The sequence below is a fragment of the Diabrotica virgifera genome, chromosome 4 (genome assembly GCF_917563875.1).
Source record: "Diabrotica virgifera virgifera chromosome 4, PGI_DIABVI_V3a".
NCBI classification, from domain to species: Eukaryota; Metazoa; Arthropoda; class Insecta; order Coleoptera; family Chrysomelidae; genus Diabrotica; species Diabrotica virgifera.
Window position 1 is genome coordinate 237,222,755 of NC_065446.1, and position 21,274 is coordinate 237,244,028.

At 32.8% G+C, this 21,274-nt stretch overlaps 1 protein-coding gene across 3 annotated transcripts in view; it reads right to left on the reverse strand.

Moving 5' to 3' along the window:
- The window catches only part of LOC114328900 (protein phosphatase Slingshot), a 639,247-nt gene that overhangs the window by 135,618 nt on the left and 482,355 nt on the right, over window positions 1-21,274 (reverse strand). For all 3 annotated transcript variants that reach the window (XM_050648794.1, XM_050648793.1, XM_050648795.1), the window contains one exon: window positions 6,348-6,413. In XM_050648794.1, coding sequence (XP_050504751.1) covers window positions 6,348-6,413 — 66 coding nt within the window. The remainder of the gene's footprint in view (window positions 1-6,347; window positions 6,414-21,274) is intronic.

The following is a 21,274-nucleotide window of genomic DNA, read 5'->3' on the forward strand; positions in this document are numbered from 1 at the left end:
TGGCTATACTTTATTTTAAGTTTATATTTCGCATTTTTGACATTTTATGGTGGTATGTGACACATGGGTGATTTGCAATATATTTTTTTGCTCCAATTTTCTGTTTTTTTGCAATTTATGGTTTTTGACATAGTAAACAACAATTTAAACTACAAATTTTGTATTACTTTTTTTAAGTTGATTACAGATAAACAAAATACGTCTATTTATAAAAATATCCCTAGACTTTTGCGTTGTGTGTACAGTGCGTCCATAAAGTAACGCATAAATTCGTTATTTCGTAAACCGGCGACTTTAAGGAAAAATCCCGAAACAGGTCAATAACATATATATCATACTAGTGACGTCATCCATCTGGGCGTGATGACGTAATGGATGATTTTTTTAAATGAGAATAGGGGTCATATGATAGTTTATTTGAAAAGGTATTCAATTCTTTATCCAATAATATAAACATTAACATAATTATTTACAAAGGGTGTTCAAAAAACATTTTTTTAATTAAAATAAGTGAGACAAAAAGAAGAATATATGTAATTTATTTAATTCAAAATACATTTTACTACTGCCAGTAAACAAAAAAAAATTATTTGACAACTAAACATTGATTTTCGCTTAAACGAAATTTTCAAACTGCCAAGAGACAGGTGGGTGGCAGCTTTAACATTGTATTTAAGCGAAAAACAATATTTATTTGCCAAATAAACATTTTTTTCCTGTTTTCTGACAACATTAAAACGTATTTTGAATTAAATAAATTACATAAATTTTTCTTTTTGTCTCACTTATTTTAATTAAAAAAATATTTTTTTGAACACCTTGTATCAATAATTATGTTAATGTTTATATTAGTGAATAGAGAATTGAATACCCTTTCAAATGAGCTATCACATGACCCCTATTCTCATTTAAAAAAATCATCGATTACGTCATCACGTCCAGATGGATCACGTCACTAGTATGATATATATGCCAAAAAATCGGAATATAAAAATAAAAATCGACCGGTTTCGATATTTTTCGTTAATGTCGCCGGTGCACGAAATAATTAATTTATGAGTTACTTTATGGACGCACTGTATTTATCTACCATTCGTAAAACATACACTGTACGTATTACATATTTCCAAAACGGTTTGTCTTAATTCAAAATTGCTGTTACACCAAAATCTATTAACCCTTAAACCCACGCTCCCTTTCTCTCCCTCCATCCTTATTAATAAATAAAAAGATCAAAGTGCCAGGCGTGTTTTTGACCGAGATGATGGTGGCAGACGGAACAGAGAGCGCCAGCGGCAGAGGCAGCATGAAAAATGGATGAGGCCTTAAATGGAGACGGCTCGCGTCAGAGAGTAGTGCGTCTTTTTATAGAAGCGCCTCGACGAGCGGCGTCGGTCGGAGCCGCGCTTCCTAATACGACTGTTTACGGCACTTCTGGAGATGCCAGACAGAACGTCGAGATAGAGAAGTAGGAGAAATACGTATTTGGGATCGTTAGGTTTAGAGGAAGATTTCTGGAAAAAATTCCATGTTTTTGCCTCGTGTTTAGGCGAGTATAGAAACGAGTGTTTATTTAAATTTAATAGAGAGAACGAAAAATGTATAGTAAACTTGTTATACAGGAATTATTTATAAGTCTTATAAACATATTGTATTGTTTACTTTATTCAACCTTCGTATTATGGGTGATTCGCCAAAATAGACAGCAATTTCGAGGTAGAGAAATTTAATTTAAAACATGGTTTAGAATTAGTTCATTTTTAAATATGTTTTTATAAAATGAGCTATTCAACTTACCCATGATACCAGCAGAGATAATTTTTAAATATTTTCCGAAAAACGGAAATGTGACTTCGGAGTTGACAAGTTTCCACGGTGTTGACGTAATTCTCTGTTATATTCGGTTCGCTAAACTCAGACACAACTGGCTAATGATTTTAGTCCGTAATTTTTTTGTTTTTGGCCAATTTTGCAAAAATTGGCAAAATTACTACTATTTAGTAATTATTAACTATTTCGTAATTATTTTTTTTTGCAATTTTAACAAATTGACAAAATTACTTACTAAAATCACTAGCCAGTTGTGTCTGAGTTTAGCGAACCGACTATAATTGAAATTTATGATAGTAACAATTAAATAAAAACTGGTATGTAATAAAACTATACAAAACACTTCCATTTTGATATAAAGTACTACAGAAAAACATGAAAAATAGGTAAAATATCAATTGCGTCGGAGTTGATTTAGACCAGCCTTCGTGTTGACAAAACTTTCCAATATGTAGCCGTGTCTTTTCCGTTAAGCTTCAAAAATCTAATCTGCTTTTGAACACAATCTTGGCATTTCCTTTCTACACATTCTTCTGTCTTTTGTCCATTTTCTCCATGTCAACATAATTATTTGTTATCCGCTTCCACACATGAGCTCCATGTTTTCACATAATGTGCCTACATAGACAGTAGATGTCTCTTTTATTAACATTAGAGAAGACTACCCAAAATGGTATATTCTTACACAAATAAGCATAGCTGCATAAAAAATTACTTTGTTTCATAAAATCTTTATTTAACGATTTTGATGGCTTTCGCCTTCATTTTTCCGTCGTACTCCAGTGTATACGAGCCATTTTCTATAAAAAGAAGATAATTACCAAACCGACCGAAACATCTTGACAGTTTACCCAGTAACCCTTTTCCTGTACCAGACTAAATTTAAATTGTATTTTTTTAGTTTAAGAATGACCATTCACACACTTTAAACAACTCCGAGGCACGTTCGTCAACTCCGAGGCACGACTGGGCTTCGGAGGTGATTGCTTCGGTGTTGATTATTTCATACATTTTTAATTTTACTTTCTACAAAATATTAAAAATATTTCTGCTTTATTCATCGTGTGTCAAAAAATTTTTATAGCGCATACTTAGAAGAAAAACATATTAAAAAATTAGCAAAATTAAGCTTTTACGAAGGCTTCGGTGTTGACTGTATAAAAACATACGCTTAGCTTAAGACACCTTAAAAATTTTCTATGGCTTAACGATATTATGTTCGTCCACTTTCTTCCACAATTTGGGTTAGACTGAAGCGTTCTTCTCTTGTCAAGCTGCCTGCCATACAGTATAGTGCAGTTTGGCCTAAATTTTCATATATTTTCATGAGGCCTCGGTGTTGATGCACAAAACTGGTTACAGTTTTTAGTAGTAGATTTTTATGGTTTAATTTTAAAAATGAAAATTATTAATTTGACAGTTTTAAATTACATTGGGTTCTTAATTAATTATTGATAAAATAATCTGCACTTTTGTAAATTTTCAGTGTAATACTATAAAACAGATCAAAAATCAAGGTGGGTTACAGCCTCGGAGTTGATATTTTGACATTAAAATTGCATAGAATGCTTGTAAAAATACTTTTTTTTAATTAATGTTAAGTGGCGTACATTCATCTATTGTATAACTTAACTTTGGCAACACAATTTGAAACACAGTATGTAAAGGACTTAAGAAAAAAGCGAGTTACACAATATGCCGCTTATTTTATCGAACCACCCTTATAGACAAGGTGAAAAGATCGGGTTCGTTCGGAAAAATATTACCATAAGAATATTTTTGCATATTCACTTTCATCGGATAATCCAAAATAAGATTAGGTCGCATATGCGAAAAGTGGTCCTAGTCCTAATTTATTTCAGTTTTACGAAAAAAGGTAAGTAAATATTGCAAAGAATTTAATAAAGTCACACAAATTATGTTACGGTTTGATAAGAAGATGGAAAGAGAAGACGTAGAAATGTTGGAATGTTCCACCAGAACATCGAGTAAAAATTCCATATGATAAGAAGACTCCAACTAGAAGGGCTCACTGTATTGATGACGTAATACGTCGGTCAATAAGTTCATTTCGTGACATTTCAGTAGTCCTAATGGTAGGGGAACCCAAGCGGGGATTTTTGCAGTTACTCGAGCGCGTCAGATTATCATATGGGGAGAAACCTGGTACCCTGCAGATGTACCTCTACCATATATTGGCTCTTAACACAGGGAAGTTCGATAAGGGGGGCTCGAAAAAAAATCTATCCTTTAAAAAACTCGAAATTGTCAGATTAAGATATGGTAAGTTAAGTATGTACATGCAAAAGAGTGTATATTTCAAAAAACTGACGATTCGAGCCGGGCGTAAGGAAATGGGTGGGTCCCAAAGTTTCACAAGAAAAAAGCGAATATTTCGCGAAATCAATGACAGATCGAAAAACTAAAAAATATGTGCTCAATATTTTTTAAAAATCTATCGAATGATACAAAACAAGACTTCCCACGAAGAGGGGTGGGGGTAAATTTCATATTTTAAATACGAATCCTGCGATATTTCGCGAAATGAACATCAGATCGAAAAACTGTACAATACACTTATTCAATATTTTTGAAAAATCTATCGAATGGCATCAACACGACCCCCTACGGAGGTGGGGTGGGGGGTTACTTTAAAATCTTAAATAGGAGCCCTCATTTTTTATTGCAGATTTGGATTCCTTACGTAAAAATAAGTAACTTTTATTCGAAACATTTTTTCGAATTATGGATAGATGGCGTTATAATCGGAAAAAACGATTGTTGGAAATGGAAAATTAAATTAAAAAATGGCAAGCGCCCACTAAAATGGAAAACTTTACTTAACTTTTTTTGGTTTTAGGACCTACTCTTCACAACCCAATAGGTCCCCAAAGCGCTCGAGTGACTGGACATTTAGCATACTTTGCTCCCCTACCATAATCTTCAAAAGCACACTATCAAAATTTATGTATGGTTCATTCCACGAATATACGAATGTTTTGGATTATCGCGACAACGAATATTATAGTGTACAACATAAGAAGTACGAAACTAAATGGCGCTAATAATTATTCCAATAAACAACAATGTAATTTGCAATTTACTTTCGTTCTTCTTATTTTGCACAATAAAATATTCGTTGTCGAGATAATCCAACACAGTCGTATGTTCGTGGAATAGGGATACATACTACACTGAGTTAGAGTACTTGAAGTGACGTTACTTTTAATACTACTTTCCACTACAATGGATTCAAAGTAATTTAGTGTGTTGAGTTGATTTGTAACTGTTATTTTAGTTGAAAAAATACTGTCCAAACTGAGCAATGGCTCAAAAAGTGTGACTGGTACTCTGCTCCATCGATTACACCCATTAAACAATGGTTTGTTGAATTCAAACGCGGTCGTACAGACACCAATGATACTGAGCGCTCTAGAAGGCATTAGAAGTTATTTCCGAAAACATCGAAAAACGTTGAAAATTATTATGGAAAACCGTAAAGTGAAGTTGCAAGAGATAGCTAATACTACAAAGTTATCAAAGGGTAGCTTTTTGACTATTTCACTTCAACATTTGGATATAAGAAAGCTATTTTCCAAATGGCTGCCGTGTTTTCTCACACCAGAGCAAAGACAACAACGAATTGATGAATCTCGGCGTTGTTTGGACATGTTTTATCGGAATAAGTCAAAGTTTTTGTATCGGTATGTCACAACGTAAGACGCCGGTTTATCACTTCACTCCAGAATCAAATCGGCGGTTTTCTGAGTGGACAGCATCTGGAGAAAGCCGACCAAAGACGCAACAAACCGCCGGAAAGGTTATGGCCTCTGTATTTTGGAACCAGCAAGGAATTATTTTCATTGACTACTTGAAACATGGAGAAACAATCAACAGCGACACTATATTATTGGAGCGTTTGAAGACCGCAATCGCAAAGAAAAGGCCTCATTTGTTGAAGAAAAATTGTTGTTTCACCAACACAATGCACCGTGTCACAAGTCTATGAAAATGATGGCAAAAATTGACGAATTGGACTTTGAATTGCTTCCGCATCCACCATATAGTCCAGATCTGACCCCCTAGCGAGTACCACCTATTTTTCAATCTAAAAAAATAGCTTCGTTGCAAGAGATATCGCTCCTCGCTCCCCTCCACACTCCGCAATCCCTGAGGAATTAATTCCCTAAACTGAAGCCTATTTTGACGGCAAAGATAAATGAGTGGTAAACATTTCTCCTCTGTTTCACAAGTCATACGCTGTCTTATAGTCGATAAATATGTAATGAGTATATATGCCAATTTTGTTTAAAACCTTGCTAAAAAAACCTGCTTTAATGTTAGCAGAAATAGGAATAGAACTTGATGTTATAAGATTTTAACACGACTATTTTTGTACAAATTAGTACCCGATTTTTATTAAAGCGAATATAACAAGTTAATAGATTTTTGTAAATATGAAGTAGTACTATATTAGTACTTCAAGACGTTGAGGTAATAGAAAAAGAAGTACTTACCACATGGCTTGAACTGAAACTGGTTTGAATATATGATGCCTATCACAGACGCTAATGCTGAAGCCTCTGTAACAATAAAAAAATTATTAATAATAATTAAGATAATTGATTAATGTTCTTATGTAGATAGCTAAAATTCGAAAGCTTTGTTGTTTTGTTGGAAAAGGTTCAAACTGTTCGTAGTATCTGGATACCTACAACATACTCTGGAACGTTTTTGAAATGATTGATGAAACCATAAAATGTTTCATTTTGTTCTTGAGGAAATCAAGGTAGCCTGAAATGTTTCAAGGCTATCCCGAAAGTTTTGAGTAGGTCATGACGGAATTCAATTCAGCCTGAAATATATTAAAATTGTTTTCGAATATGTCAGCATAATATTGCAGAGTATCCAGCAAGATAGAATAATATCCATTATTGCCTTGTATATCTATGTAAGATTCAAAAGCTTCAAATTTGCTGATTTTTTGTACTACTGCAGATTGGGAGCACACAGAATAAAACAATCGCTGAAACTTCGCAATGAAGGGACAAGACAGTGCCTATTTCAGACAAGAATGTATAGAATAGAGAAACGAGGAGTACCACAACCAACAGAGTAAGATCTGATATAAATGTAAAGACAGATACAAGACTAGAGAGAGTGTAGGGGCAGGAATACCCAAGTAGCACCGAACGGGTTTATTAAGTCTTTTAAGGATGCTTTAAAACTGTAGAATAAAACTAAAATTAAAACTATTTGGTTTTTAAGTAAACCTTAAGGTTGCAATAAAACCGCTTTCAGCATAAAAGGGCCCACTCTGAAAGAGGTCAATAAAACCAAAAATAAAAACCTTCTTAAAACTTTGTTTTCTTAAGTAACTGGTTTTGAAGCTGCTGTGAAGGTGCTTTTAAAACCATGTTAAAAGACACTTTAAGGGAAGGCAGTTTTATAGCAAACTTAAAAAAGTTTTTTAAGTGGAGACTTTTAAAGACAATTTACCATATTAAATGATTCTTTAAACCCATATACTCCATATAGGCCAACAAATTTTTACATGTGTTATGATAGGTAGATACGTATTTGTAACCATAAAATAATAAAAAGTACTTGGTTATTTCGGACTGTCATGGTAGAAAAACACTTGCGCGCCCAACTTTATTGATAATGTTAACAAAAATAGGTCTAAATAACTCACGCGCCCTAAAATTTCTGACTTTTGGAGATTAAAAAATAAAAATAATAAACAAATTTAAATCCGAAAAATATTAATTTGAAAGAAAAATAGTTTTATCTACAATTTTAATGTTTTAATGTTAAAATAAATCGAATTTATGTCTCTAGGTCGTTTATTTATAATTTTTATGTACCTTATATTGTAATCTATCATGGCTTTCAGCATCTCCAGAAAGCAATATGGCCGAAATCCAAATAAAACTATTTGGTCTGTCGACAGAGAATTGTTAAGATCAAATGGTTTTATTTTATACATATCCAAGAGCATAATATATCCTACAAAAAGCAAGGTTGCCTTGGAATTAAAACCGTTTAGTTTTAATGCTACTGTCAATAATGCCACTCGGTTTTAATGTGAATCTAACCTAAAATCGAGGCGTCGCAGTGCTGTGTGTGTTGAATTTTTCCTTTAAAATGACCAGTTCGTTTATATGTTAAGCACTTGCGACTTATTTCTTCCATACTAAATGTACTTCCACTTTTTACAACACACTACACCACTGTTTCGCTCTAAAACAAATGACCGACCATTTTGGACATGAATAGAAGAGGGGATGAGTTTAGCTTTATTGTTTCTAACCAGAAGCATAATTTAGTCTTGACAATAACCAAATTGATTCAGATAAGAGCGTTTGGTTTTAATATAGCCTATTAATTGCTTTTAAGAAAGCCACTTTAAAGAAAACTAAAAAAATAGTTTTAAGGCATATGCTTTACTGACGTCATAGTCTTGAGATCAAGTAGTTTTATTAATAGGTTTTATTAGTCACATTAGGAGAATCTTTAAAACTGCAATAAAACTAAAAGGTAACAAACTAGAATCTAATAAAACCAAACAGTCCGGAAGTTCTTCATAAAACTGATTGGTTTTAAAGTGAACTGAGAATAAACCATTTTAAAACTACAATAAGACAAATTACCTATTAAGATTAATTAGTTTTATTTGATACACTTATTAGATACTTTAAAACTAGTGACAAATTCTTAACAGTTTTAAAGTTCTGGCAGTTTATCTACAAGGTAACTTTAAAACCATTATCTTCTTATTTACCGCAATAAAACCTTTATAAACCTTAAATAAAACTAAAATGTTTTTATTGTGCTACTTAAGTATACTCAAAATATCTAAGAATGAGCGAAAGCTTTGTCTTGGGACAGAAATGCGAGCTTTTCAAAGCGAAGATTTATGCAATAGGTACTACAATGTGCAAAGGGAGATAATGAAAGAGCATTTGAAAAAGGGCAGATCCATATATTGTCTGACAGTCACGGAAGCAGCAGCACTGAAGACGCTGGAGTGTCAAGAAGTGACGCCCATGCTGGTATGAGAATGCCTGACAGAAAATGAACTGGGAGACTGGAACAAGGTTGAGCTTGTCTGGGTACCAGGGCATCAGGGTATCGAAGGCAACGGAAAGGCAGATCAACTTGCTAAAAGAGAATTGACCGGATCGAATGGACATGCTGTGACTCTGGTAAAGGCTGCAGTACGTAGGGCTGTAGAGGACGCAATCCGAGAAAGTCATGACGATAGTGTGAGAGAATTCCAAAACATACACTTAAGAAAATCTTCATTGAGATAAAGGCAAAAGAAAAAAATATATGACCAATCAAGAGGACACCCTCGTATATTTAGGACACACCAAGCGAAAAACCTGTACAAACTTCCACAGGACAGAAAAAATGTAGACTGGGTATAGGAAACAATACTGAAAAGTGTTTTGACCCAAGATTAGTTTACCGTGAGTAGGTACCTATACGTTGCTATAAAATATTACTTTAGCAAATTAAAATAATGTACGACGACAATTTGTGTCAATTAATTTGATATATTTATGTTAATGTTTGTATTAGTGTATAGAGAATTGAATACCCTTTCAAATGAGCTATAACATGACCCTTATTCTCATTTAAAAAAATCATCGATTACGTCATCACGCTCAGATTGATTACGTCACTAGTAAGATATATATGCCAAAAAATCGTAAATTAAAATTAAAAATTGACCTGTTTCGGGATTTTTCCTCAAAGTCGCAGGTTTACGAAATAATGAATTTATGCGTTACTTTATGGACGCACTGTATGTCAGAATATATACAGTCTGGTCCAACGAAAATTTGACCCTCTCAGAAACCCAGAAACCAAGAGCTTCTTCAAAATTTAAAAAAACACATCAATTTTTAATGGAAGGGGGACGAATTTTCATACAAAATTCATGCCCTTAAATGTAACCCCCTACTGCCTCGCATCGACCACCACTTTTTTTAAATGTGGTCAAGTGGCACATCATTTGAAAGGTAATTTTTTTCTCTAAACGACGCTCTATTTTTTTTAAATTCACGTAATAAGTTTGAAGATATTTTTGGACTTAACAAATTTATTATATTTTAAAACTTCTAAAAAAGAGCCGTTTTTTGGTCCCGAAGGATCAAAACATTATTGTTGTGGAATTCTGACTTAAGCCCTTTATCCCAAACATCAGAAAATTATTAGTATATATTCTTCTATTACATTCTTCAGAATAATTCGTCCATGAAGTCATAACGAAAGTAGGTCTACATAACGAGACGTTACTATTTAAATTACCTCGAGTTTTTATCGCCCACCTCTACTTTTGCTTTTCTCCGACAAGAGTAGACAGCATGGCTTCATTTGCGACACCGTTTAACAGCCGATGAGGACACCATCTCGGTGACCTTAGGTCACACCATAGCCACCTTTACTTAACAAGCCATGAAGAGAAAAAGGCAACATCGCAATTGATGACGTGCGTAGTCCGACTTTCGGACTACCGCTTTTGAAAACACAATTTTAAAGTAGAAATTCTGGTAAAATTTATAGTATTTTTTGAGTCGAACAAGAAAATATTATTAATTAGAAGTTTGTACAAAATAAAATTAAAAGTACTTCCTTGTAAGTAACGTTTATTATACAAAAAAAAACCAATAACAAGAATATACATGGGATTAATTTTTTTCGAATCCTAAGAAAACTAATGAGTATTTTTCAAAAATTTAAACGCAGAATGAAAGATTATGTTAGGACCGAGGGCCTAAAGTCCCTGAAAACTTCTATGTTTATTTTAATAATTTACAGGGGCGAAAAATTAAGAAAATTTAGTGTCATTTTTAGTTTCAAATATGTCATTCAAAAACAACTTTTCATTCATTCTAAGGGACCTTCGGCCCTCGGTAATAAAGTAATCTTTCATTCAGCGTTTAAATTTTTCAAAAATACTTATTAGTTTTCTCAGAATTCGAAAAAAATGATTGCATTTAAAATACACTGAAAATTTTGACAGGCGTCAAAATTTTGCATTTTGTTCCTTTCCCTTTAAAGTTTTTCGCACTTATTTAGAAACACCCTGAATTGATAAAGAACAAAAATCTAGTTGTTAAAGTAGCTAACTTTTTTTATTATCCAACATAAACGAAATAATAAAAAAAACAGAATGTTATTAAGAAAACCAGAGTCTATAGTTGGGTTTTAATATATTATTATTATTATACAAAAAAAAAACCAATAACAAGAATATGTGTAAAATACTTTACTTTAAGTAAATAATATCTTATTTTAAATTATATACAAATATCGCTAGAAATAACTATAACAACAATTTCTCACATGGTTTGATGTGAAGTGTTGGGGTTTAGAATTAACTGCTTAGCAACAATATTATTACAGCGTATTGTTAAAGAATCAGGCATATTAAAAAAATCACTTGAATCGGCCAACAGGTTTAGTAAGTATAAGACATCAAAAATGACAAAAATTTTAAGTGGACGCATTTCTATATGCACGTAAGTTTATATAAAAATATATTATACTATAAAATATAGTATATAAAAATATATTATATTGAACTAAAATCATCTTAATACATACCTTTTAATAGTCTTTATAATTTGGAGCACGAAATATTGTAAAATGTTTGAGTTTTTCTGTAAATACAGTGAATATTATTTAAAAACATTTAAAAATAAATGAGAACTGTCAGAATTAACCGGTCTACGCTTAGATGTTGCCAAGTTTCAACTTCATGGCTTGTAAAGTAAAGGTGGCTATGGTCACACTCACGCTCGACAGTCACACACACACATTTATGTCGAATGTCGTTGTATCGGCCGAAAAAAGAACTAAAAAAGGAGCCGTTGTAATGTATCGGTGAACGGACGGAATTTAGAGCAGATCGTAAAGATTCGCGAATTGATGACTGTTACCGCTCTTCGAAATAGAAATTAACAGAAAAAAGAGAGTTGGATGATGTTGAACTAAAAAAAATAAACTAAAAATTTATTAAAAATCCTTTATAAAAGATATAAAAAGACCCTATTGGGCTACATCACAAAACGTTTTCGGAATGACAATTCCATCTTCAGTGCCGCTTACCAGGTATAGTCGCCTCGGAAATCGGTTGGAAAATTTAAACCAAATATAACAAAATTCAGTTTGGTAGCATTGTGTCAGTAGCAAGTTCAATTATTAGAACCGTAATTTAGTCCAGACGAATTAATATATTTTTTTACCAACAAAAATGAGATATTTTAAACAAATAGCGTTTTAAAAATGATGTGCACAATAATTTTGAATTCGGTTACGTTAATGAAATTGCTTTTTTGTCCTTAAAAGTAGAAAAAAGTCTAATTATTCTTGCTTAATATTTTACCCTCTAATAATTTTAACTGTAATATGTATAGTAATATGCAAGTCGACTACTAATGACTAATTTTTGATTAATGTGATGTTAAAATATCGGCAAGCTATCTTCAAAGCGTATTGAATTACTTAAACATTTATTAGTCCAGGCTGTATCGTCGCCTCTGTTAGGTAAATTATTCCGATTCCATTTTTTGCACAAATTTACTCAAAAAGAGGCCCTTATAACAAATCCACAGGGTGCCAGGCGGTACAATAATACTTAACTAGAACACAATAATACTAAACTAGAACAATGACAGAAAATATCACTAATAAGATTTTAACTAGGTGCAAAGCTACAAAAATGTTTAAAATGACCCCTTTCACTGATGACAAAAGAATTTTATATTCATCAATTCATCATTGGCGCGCGTACGGGTAATGGTCTGAATTTTTTTAAAGAAAAAAATAGTACGCTAGGATTCCTCGTTCAATTTACGACAAAAAATCTTTCTCGGCTTTTTTTTCATATGAGCCGCCGTTTTTATGCAAAAAAAATGAAACATCTTAACGTTTACAAAGTATTTGAAATAAGTCTATGCATATGGAAACTACCTCGAATACTTTGTAAGCGTTAAAATGTTTTATTTTTTTGCATAAAAACGCGCCTCATATGAAAAAAGGCAAGAAAGACTTTTGTCATAAATTGAACGAGAAATTCAAAAATGATTTTGAATTTGAAATATCTCAGTGGTACAATTTTTTTGTTTAAAAACTTCAGACCATTACCCGTACGCGAGCCAATGATGAATATAAAATTCTTCTGTCACCTCTAACAGGGGGCCATTAAAACATTTCTTGTAGCTTTGCACCCAGTTAAAATCTTATTAATGATATTTTCTGTTATTGCTCTATACAGTATGGTGCAAATGTCTGGAATAAATTCGATATTTCGTAAACCGGCGACTTTAACGAAAAATCCCGAAACAGGTAGATTTTTATATTTAAATTACGATATTTTGGCATATATTTCATACGCGTGACGTCATCCATATGGACCTAATGACCTAACCGATAATTTTTCTAAATGAGACTAGGGGTCGTGTGATAGCTCATTTGAAAGGGTATTCAATTCTGTATTCATTATTATAAATATTAACATAATTGTTTATACATAGTGTCCAAAAAATTTTTTAAATAAATTAATTGACAAAAAAAGAAGAATGTATGTAATTGATTTAATTCAAAATATATTTTACTATTGTCAGAAAACAGAAAAAAATGTTTATTTGACAAATAAGCATTGCCTTTCGCTTAAATTCAATGTTCAATGTTCAAGCCCCCGTCAACCACTTGCCTCTTGGAAGTTTGAACATTTATTTTAAGCGAAAAGCAATGCTTATTTGTCAAATAAACATTTTTTCTGTTTTCTGACAGCAGTAAAATATATTTTGAATTAAATAAATTACATACATTCTTCTTAAAATATTAATTTTGTCAATTAATGTATATCATTTGTCAATTCATTTAATTTAAAATATTTTTTGACACTGTATATAAACAGTTACGTTAATATTTATATTACTGAATGCAGAATTGAATACTCTTTCAAGTGAGCTATCACACTACCTCCCATTTAAAAAAATCATCGATTGCATCATCACTTCCATATGGATGACGTCACTCGTATGAAATGTATGCCAAAATATCGTAATGTAAAAATAAAAATCGACCTGTTTCGGGATTTTTGGTTTACGAAATATCGAATTTATTCCAGACATTTGCACCATACTGTATAGTTTAGTATTATTGTACATATTGAATAGTTCCTGATAATGTATTAAGAAATGAAAAATATACGCGCCAAGATGTTTTATTTTTTTGCATAAAAACGGTGCACCACATGAAAAAAAGGAAAAGAAAGGTTTTTTATCATAAATTAAACGTGGAATTTAAAAAATGATTTTTTATTTGACATATCTCAGTGGCGTACTATTTTTTCTTTAAACAAATTCAGACGATTGCCCGTATGCGCGCCAATGACAAATACAAAATTCTTAGTTGTATGTCAAAAAATGCGCAAAAACTACCTCTTAAAACTCACCAAATTTCATTTTCATAGCTCAACCGGTCTTAGAGCAAAAAAATAAATTGGCAGTTTGAAATAAAAATTTCAACACCCCGTATCTCGGAACGAAGTATTTGCTGACATAATATGTTTATAGAGCAAACCGTCATTATTTTTTCATGTAGAATTACCCCTTAAAGTTTGTCATACTTATTTACTAACACAATGTATATACTTCTTTTCATGAGCATTTTTCAGTGCGTCACAAGTGATAGAAAAAAAGGTAAGTCCGTGATAATATATAAATTTTAGTGACATGACATTTTAGTTAAATCTGACAGTTGTCACATTTTATTTGCAATTTGGCATAAAATCAAATCAATTGTGTTTATTGCATTTATAAAATGGTATTTTCTTTGATTTGTATAGTCGTATAAATTGTTCAGATTATATTCGTAGATATATTATATAATTCGCAAATTATTTTATTTTCGATTATGGCGCCATCTATTGACAACTAGAATAAATGTTATAAATGTCACCGACGAAATGTAATCACCGACGTGCGTTTTTTTTTCTGTCACATACAATTTAATGCGTTAGAAAGAAATCGAAACACTGTGACGCACTGAAAGATCCTCATCAGAAAAAGCATAATCGAAAATATCACCTGCATCAGGATGTACAGCTCCAATCGTTCCGTTCCCATCTCTATTAAGAATCCCGAATACATACATAAAAATGTCATGTGCGTTGGCTTCTATTGCGAATTGCGACATCCATCTCTTTCGCTATCACTCTTGTAAAACACGCGAAAAAACTCGTTATGTTAGGTGAGTCAAGGCCGATGTAAGTGTACTGCAAAAATCTCTCGGTCTAATTTATTAATAACTTAATACATTAAAAGTGATTTCGTCATGTCGAGGTGTAATTGAGCGAACGGGTGAGGTGAGAGCCGCTTAGAAATGGTTATTAACAGCCCGCCAGGACACACCCTCCAAGGTGTGAAGACTTGCAATTTAACTAATTTCAACAAAGAAAAAGAAAATTGAAGGTGTGCTGCTGATGTAGTATGCAGTCAGTCAAAAGAAATAAAAGATAAAAGCGACTTACTGTGCCACAAATCAAAGCTAAATTAAGCCCAATCAAACAGAAATGTTTATCTAAGGAAACGGAGGTTGAACCTCGCAAAATGTACACAAGTCCTGTTTTATTTTTTTCTGGTATATCAAGGAGCGCTTATTATGAGACTAACATTCTCTTTAAAAAATTCGCCCCGGAACCCCCTTTTCATCCCTTTAAAGGGGGTAATTTGTGGTTTTTGCAAAACGTAGCCCTTCCTTTGCGTTTTACAAAAAATTTACTAAATAGTAAAATGAAGAGTAGTAAAATATTTACTACTACACTCCTGGCTAAAAAACCTGGACACCTTAAAAATAGGTCATTTTTGATGTCACGTATCTCCTAAAGCTGTGGTCCGATTTTAGTGATTTTTTTAATATGTTATAGCCTTATTATTTAGCAATATCGCTGTGATAATATTGTTGCTAGACAGGTAAATTGTCATTGTATACCAAGAGTATCAATCAAACTGTGTTTTTTTCTCAAAGTTCGCCACACCCTGTAGAATATTCTAGCATTTATAAAATACTAAAATTAAAACCCAGCTATAGCCTCATGTTTTATTAACATTCTGTATTTTGATTCATTCTCTAATGTTGGATAATAAAAAAGTTAAGTACTTTAACCACTAGCCATGTTTTTCATCAATACAGGGAGATTTTAAATAAGTATAGCAAACTTTAAGGGGTAATTTGAATGAAAAAATAATGACGGTTTGCTTTATAAACGTATGTTCGCAAATGCTTCGTTTCTGAGATACAGGGTGTTGAAATTTTTCTTACAAACTGACGACGATTTGATCTGATTTCTGGACGAACTGTAAAAAGAGTTCTTTATGAAAGTGGTTTACGCTCTCATAAGCCAGTAGCATGCCCTAAATTAACAGCAGCTCATCGGGCTAACAGGATGAGATTTGCGAGTGACCACAGAGACTGGACTGTTCAGCAATGGAGTGATGTAATATTTTCTGACGAGTGCCGTTTTTGCTTACGATTTCCAGACGGACGCGAACGTGTATGGAGGACACCCGGAGAACGATTTGCACCTTGCTGTATTTCACCCAAAACGCCGTTTGGTGGCGGAGGTGTTATGGTATGGGCAGGTATTTCTTTCCACGGACACACCGAATTAATTTTTATCGAACATGGAACTCTGACAGCAGATAGATATATACGACAGTGTCTAGAGGAGAATGTTGTCACCTACGCCCCTTTCGTTGGGGATAATTTCTTATTTACGCAGGATAATGCGCGTCCACATACTGCGCGAATCGCCATGAACTACCTAAATACTGTCGAAATTCCAGTTTTGGATTTGCTCGGTTGTAGTCCTGACATGAATCCAATAGAATATTTATGGGACGTTTTAGGGAAAAAGATTAGAAAGAGGCAAGCATTGCCACTATCAATTCAAGAGCTGAAAATAGCGTTGAATGAAGAATGGGAGCATATACCGCAAGCACAAATTCAGCAACGTATTGCAAGTATGCCTAGGCGGATTGAAAGCCTCTGCAGATGTAGAGGAGGCAATACCCTGTACTAAACCAAAAGAATAGTCAACTGTGGGCAATTAAAATGTTATTTTTTCTTGTCTTTAATTTTTCCAACAATGTTAATTTTTTTGCGTTGTTTATTACTTTCTTGTGGGTTACTTATTTTCCCTATTATTACTTTTTAGTGTTTTAAATAAATTATTTTTATTATTTATATTTATTTTCCCCCATTTAAACCCCTTAACGGATAGAGAATTTTAAAAAACGTACAAAATGCAAGTTTCCGTAATTTTTTGATCAGGAGGGTACTGTGTAAACGTTAAGATGTTTTAATTTTTTGCATAAAAACAGCGCCTCACATGAAAAAAAGGCAAGAAAGATTTTTTGTTGCAAATTTAAGGAGGAATAGAAAAATGATTTTTAATTTAAAATATTTCAATAGTTTACTAATTTTTTCTATAAAAAGTTCAGACCATTACACGTACGGGTCATATTACCCTTATGCGCGCCTTTGGTGAATACAAAATTCTTAGTTGTATGTCAAAAAATGCGAAATAGCTGCCTCTTAAAACCCACCAAATTTAATTTTCATATCTCAACCGGTTTTAGAGCAATACATAAACCGTCAGTTTGTAAGACAAATTTCAACACCCTGTATCTCAGAAACAAAGCATTTGCGAACATACGTTTATAAAGCAAACTGTCATTATTTTTTCATGCAAATTACCCCTTAAAGTTTGTTATACTTATTTAAAATCTCCCTGTATTGATGAAAAACATGGCTAGTTGTTAAAGTACCTAACTTTTTTATTATCCAACATAAGAGAATGAATGAAACAACAAAATGTTAAGAAAACATGAGGCTATAGTCGGGTTTTAATTTTAGTATTTTATAATTGCTAGAATATTCTACAGGGTGTGGCGAACTTTGAGAAAAAAACACAGTTTGATTGATACACCCGGTATACAATGACAATTTACTTGTTAAATTGTTAAATTACAATTACAATTGTTAAAGAATAAGGCTATAATATATTAAAAAAATTACTAAAATCGGAAAACAGGTTTAGAAGATACGTGACATCAAAAATGAACTATTTTCAAGGTGTCCAGGTTTTTTTGGCCAGGAGTGTATTTATTTCTCGACAGCATATTATGTCTATCACACACCGTTTAGCGGGGGTGGCGCCCCAACGTTGACAAATTTTTAAAAAAGATGTTTTAAAAAAAATATTTTTACCTAACTGTACTGAAAATTAAGAATAAACTCTGCGGCAATTAATCAAAGATAAGTGGCTGATTTTTTGGTATATGTTTCATTTAAGGGCAATTGCAAATTTTTTAATTACAGGGTGTTACATTTTAAAAAACCCCTTTTTATACCATCTGAACCGCCTATGCTAGAGTAAAAAAACTTTCAGCGATTATCCATGTACTGGTGTTATTTAGAAATTTCCATAATGCACCCCCATTTTTTTTCCGGAACCACCCCAAAAAAAGGAGAATTAATAAAGAAAGTGATTTTCTTGGAATCCTTCACACACCATGCCCTTTATTAAAATGCTCCATATATTATTTTGTGCACGTTCTTATTACCCATGCATGGACACCAAAAGCGATTTCTTGATGCTGTAGCAAAAAAAAATAAATAAAGGGGGGTTGAAAAAATTTTTTTTTTTGCTTTTTGATCTTATATGGACATATGCTCAATCAATAGGGTTTTTCATAAATATATATGATTATTGCAACATCCCTGTGGAAAGTACCCCTATCCTTCAAAATAAACTGCAGGACCTACCCCTATCCCTTGGACAGCATGTTTTTACGATTTTCTCATTACCTATGGATTTTTTTAAAACAAGAATTAAACAAGAAGATTTTTTAAAACATTTTTAAAACAAGAAGTTTTAAAACAGAATTAAAGACCACTATTTTCTCTACAAATAAGGTCCTATGCATTTTTTTCGTATAAGCAGCCGTTACGGCACAGTGGTGCCGTAAACCTCAGAAATGCTTAGGCAAGCTCAAGTTTTTGTTTTTTTTTTTTCGTCACTTATTCATTTTATTGATATACCTCATTTCACGAATATACGACCCTCTTGGATTATCGCGACAACGAATATTTTACTGTGCAAAATATGAAGAACGAAAGTAAATTGCAAATTATATTGTTGTTTATTGGAGTAATAATTATATTATGGAGCAAAATACTTTCGTACTTCTTATGTTGCACACTAAAATATTCGTTGTCGCGATAATCCAAAACAGTCGTATATTCGTGGAATACACCATATAGTCTAGGCGCCAGAGGGGTCAGCGTGTCCTTTTCAATTCTGATGGACAAACTCAACGGTTTCTTATGGATTTTTGGCTGCTGATTACGAATTTCGAGGGTGGATTTCGATCCGAGTGGTCAAAAAATTGTTATAAACAATTTAATTGTTTATAAATTGTTTATAAGGCTCTGGCTCATAAACTAAAAGAGATAAAAAAGAATGTTTCAAATAAAATTTGTTCGTTACATCGTACATCGTACCAAGGTAGTCATATGTTTTTACTCTTCTAATTTGTTGACCGTTCACACTATTCCTTCTTAGAGATTGGGAATAGCATTGCAAAAGACACGGTTACTTTGATAAGTACGTAAAAATAAAGTACAAAAAAGACAACCAATCAATTATTATTTTTTGTATGAGCCGACATGTAGTTCATTCGGGTCATTAGAATTGTTAACGTAGTAATCTTGATTTACCAGTTCGTCTACTTTATGAAACAATTGAATTTCTAAACTAAGGGCCCACGGACCACAATATCATGGCGATACCTCCAACAACACACTGGCATCATATTCAATCATGTACTGCATTATTATTTCTTCATCAACACCGAGCATTATACATTATGGAAACGTATAATTTCGCATGTCATTAAACCAATAAATCTCTAACGGCCTGTAAAAACCCCGCAAAATGCAACATTGTATTCAAACTGTTTCCTCCTAATTCATGTAATTTAAAAACATTTATGCAACATATCTCTTCCTCATCCTCGTGTGTCGTATTGTAACGGTCCACCCGTTATATTATCATTTTTAGCGCTGTAATTATTTTTAAAAAAATAATTATTTTCTCTTGACCTCCCATTTAAATTCTTTAATTTATCGTAAAGGACTTCTCATGTGACGTCACACTGTACGGAACATAGTTGTTGAACCGTTCCTTGTCGTTTAATTCGTGTTCCGTGAGAGTTTGACGTTTTCCTCGCTGACTGTGGGAGGAATGAGAGGCACTTGGCCGGTGGCTGCGAGGTTGACAGGTTGGTGTTGGTGGTTAGTACCGTAAATGGCGGTTAATTTCTTCGAAATTAATTTTTATTTCAACTAAGTTTGGAAGTATAGTAAAAAGTTACCACCACTTGTTTCCTGGAGTACGGGTTTCCTGGAGTAAGGATGGGAGTACCATCAGTGGAAGAGGAATAAAAAATTAACCGGTAAATCGTTTTTTCTACTAATGTTTTTTAGTTAACCTTGAATATATGAAATAGTTGGTTCATTGTTAAATGTTCTTAGCCAGTCCCTTAGGTGAAGGATGTAGATTATTTCGATCTTTATATTATCTTTATATCGATCTTTATATTAATGGGGTTTTTGGTTTTACATAACCAAACATTTTTGAAGTCCTCAAATTAATATTGGAAATAATTACCATTTCTCTGTACGTTTTAAACCGATTGAACATCCAATATATCTATAAATTTTCATGTCCAATATATCTATAAATTGTCATGTAACTATCTTTGTCTGGTTCAATACCATTTCATTAAGGTATATAAAATGTATGTAGATGGCTATTACTATCTTAATCTCATGTTATTTCAGATAAGTCATATTTTATATTCCTATTTCAAATGCAATGCCATTATTTGTTCATGTTTTCAAACTCAAAATAGTTCAAGGTTTCCTGAGATTAGTTTTTGTTCCATTTTTAATGGTTGTTTTTTATGTTATTGCTTCTAAAAAGTTTTCCTCGATTATTTCTTCTTCTCTTTACTTTTGTTTACCGGTTTATATGAGAAATCAAACGAAGTATATGTTTTTAGCCGTTTGGAAGAAAACTAACCCTCATGTGATGTCGTACCCACCTTGACTACCTAGGGAAGCCACCTTGACCTTATTGCAGCTACCGCCAAGTCAAACTGGGAGTATGTTTTGGGAACAAGCTTTTTGGGGGACATTCCAGCTCCTTTTAGTCCTGCCACCTGGGCCTACGGGGGGCATGGAGGTGCATCATAGTGATGCTCATTTTCTAGGATGCAACCGCAACCTCGTTTGGGAACATTTAGTGAGGAGTTTTAGTAACTATTGGTTTTTTTATATTTCAGACTATCTGTTA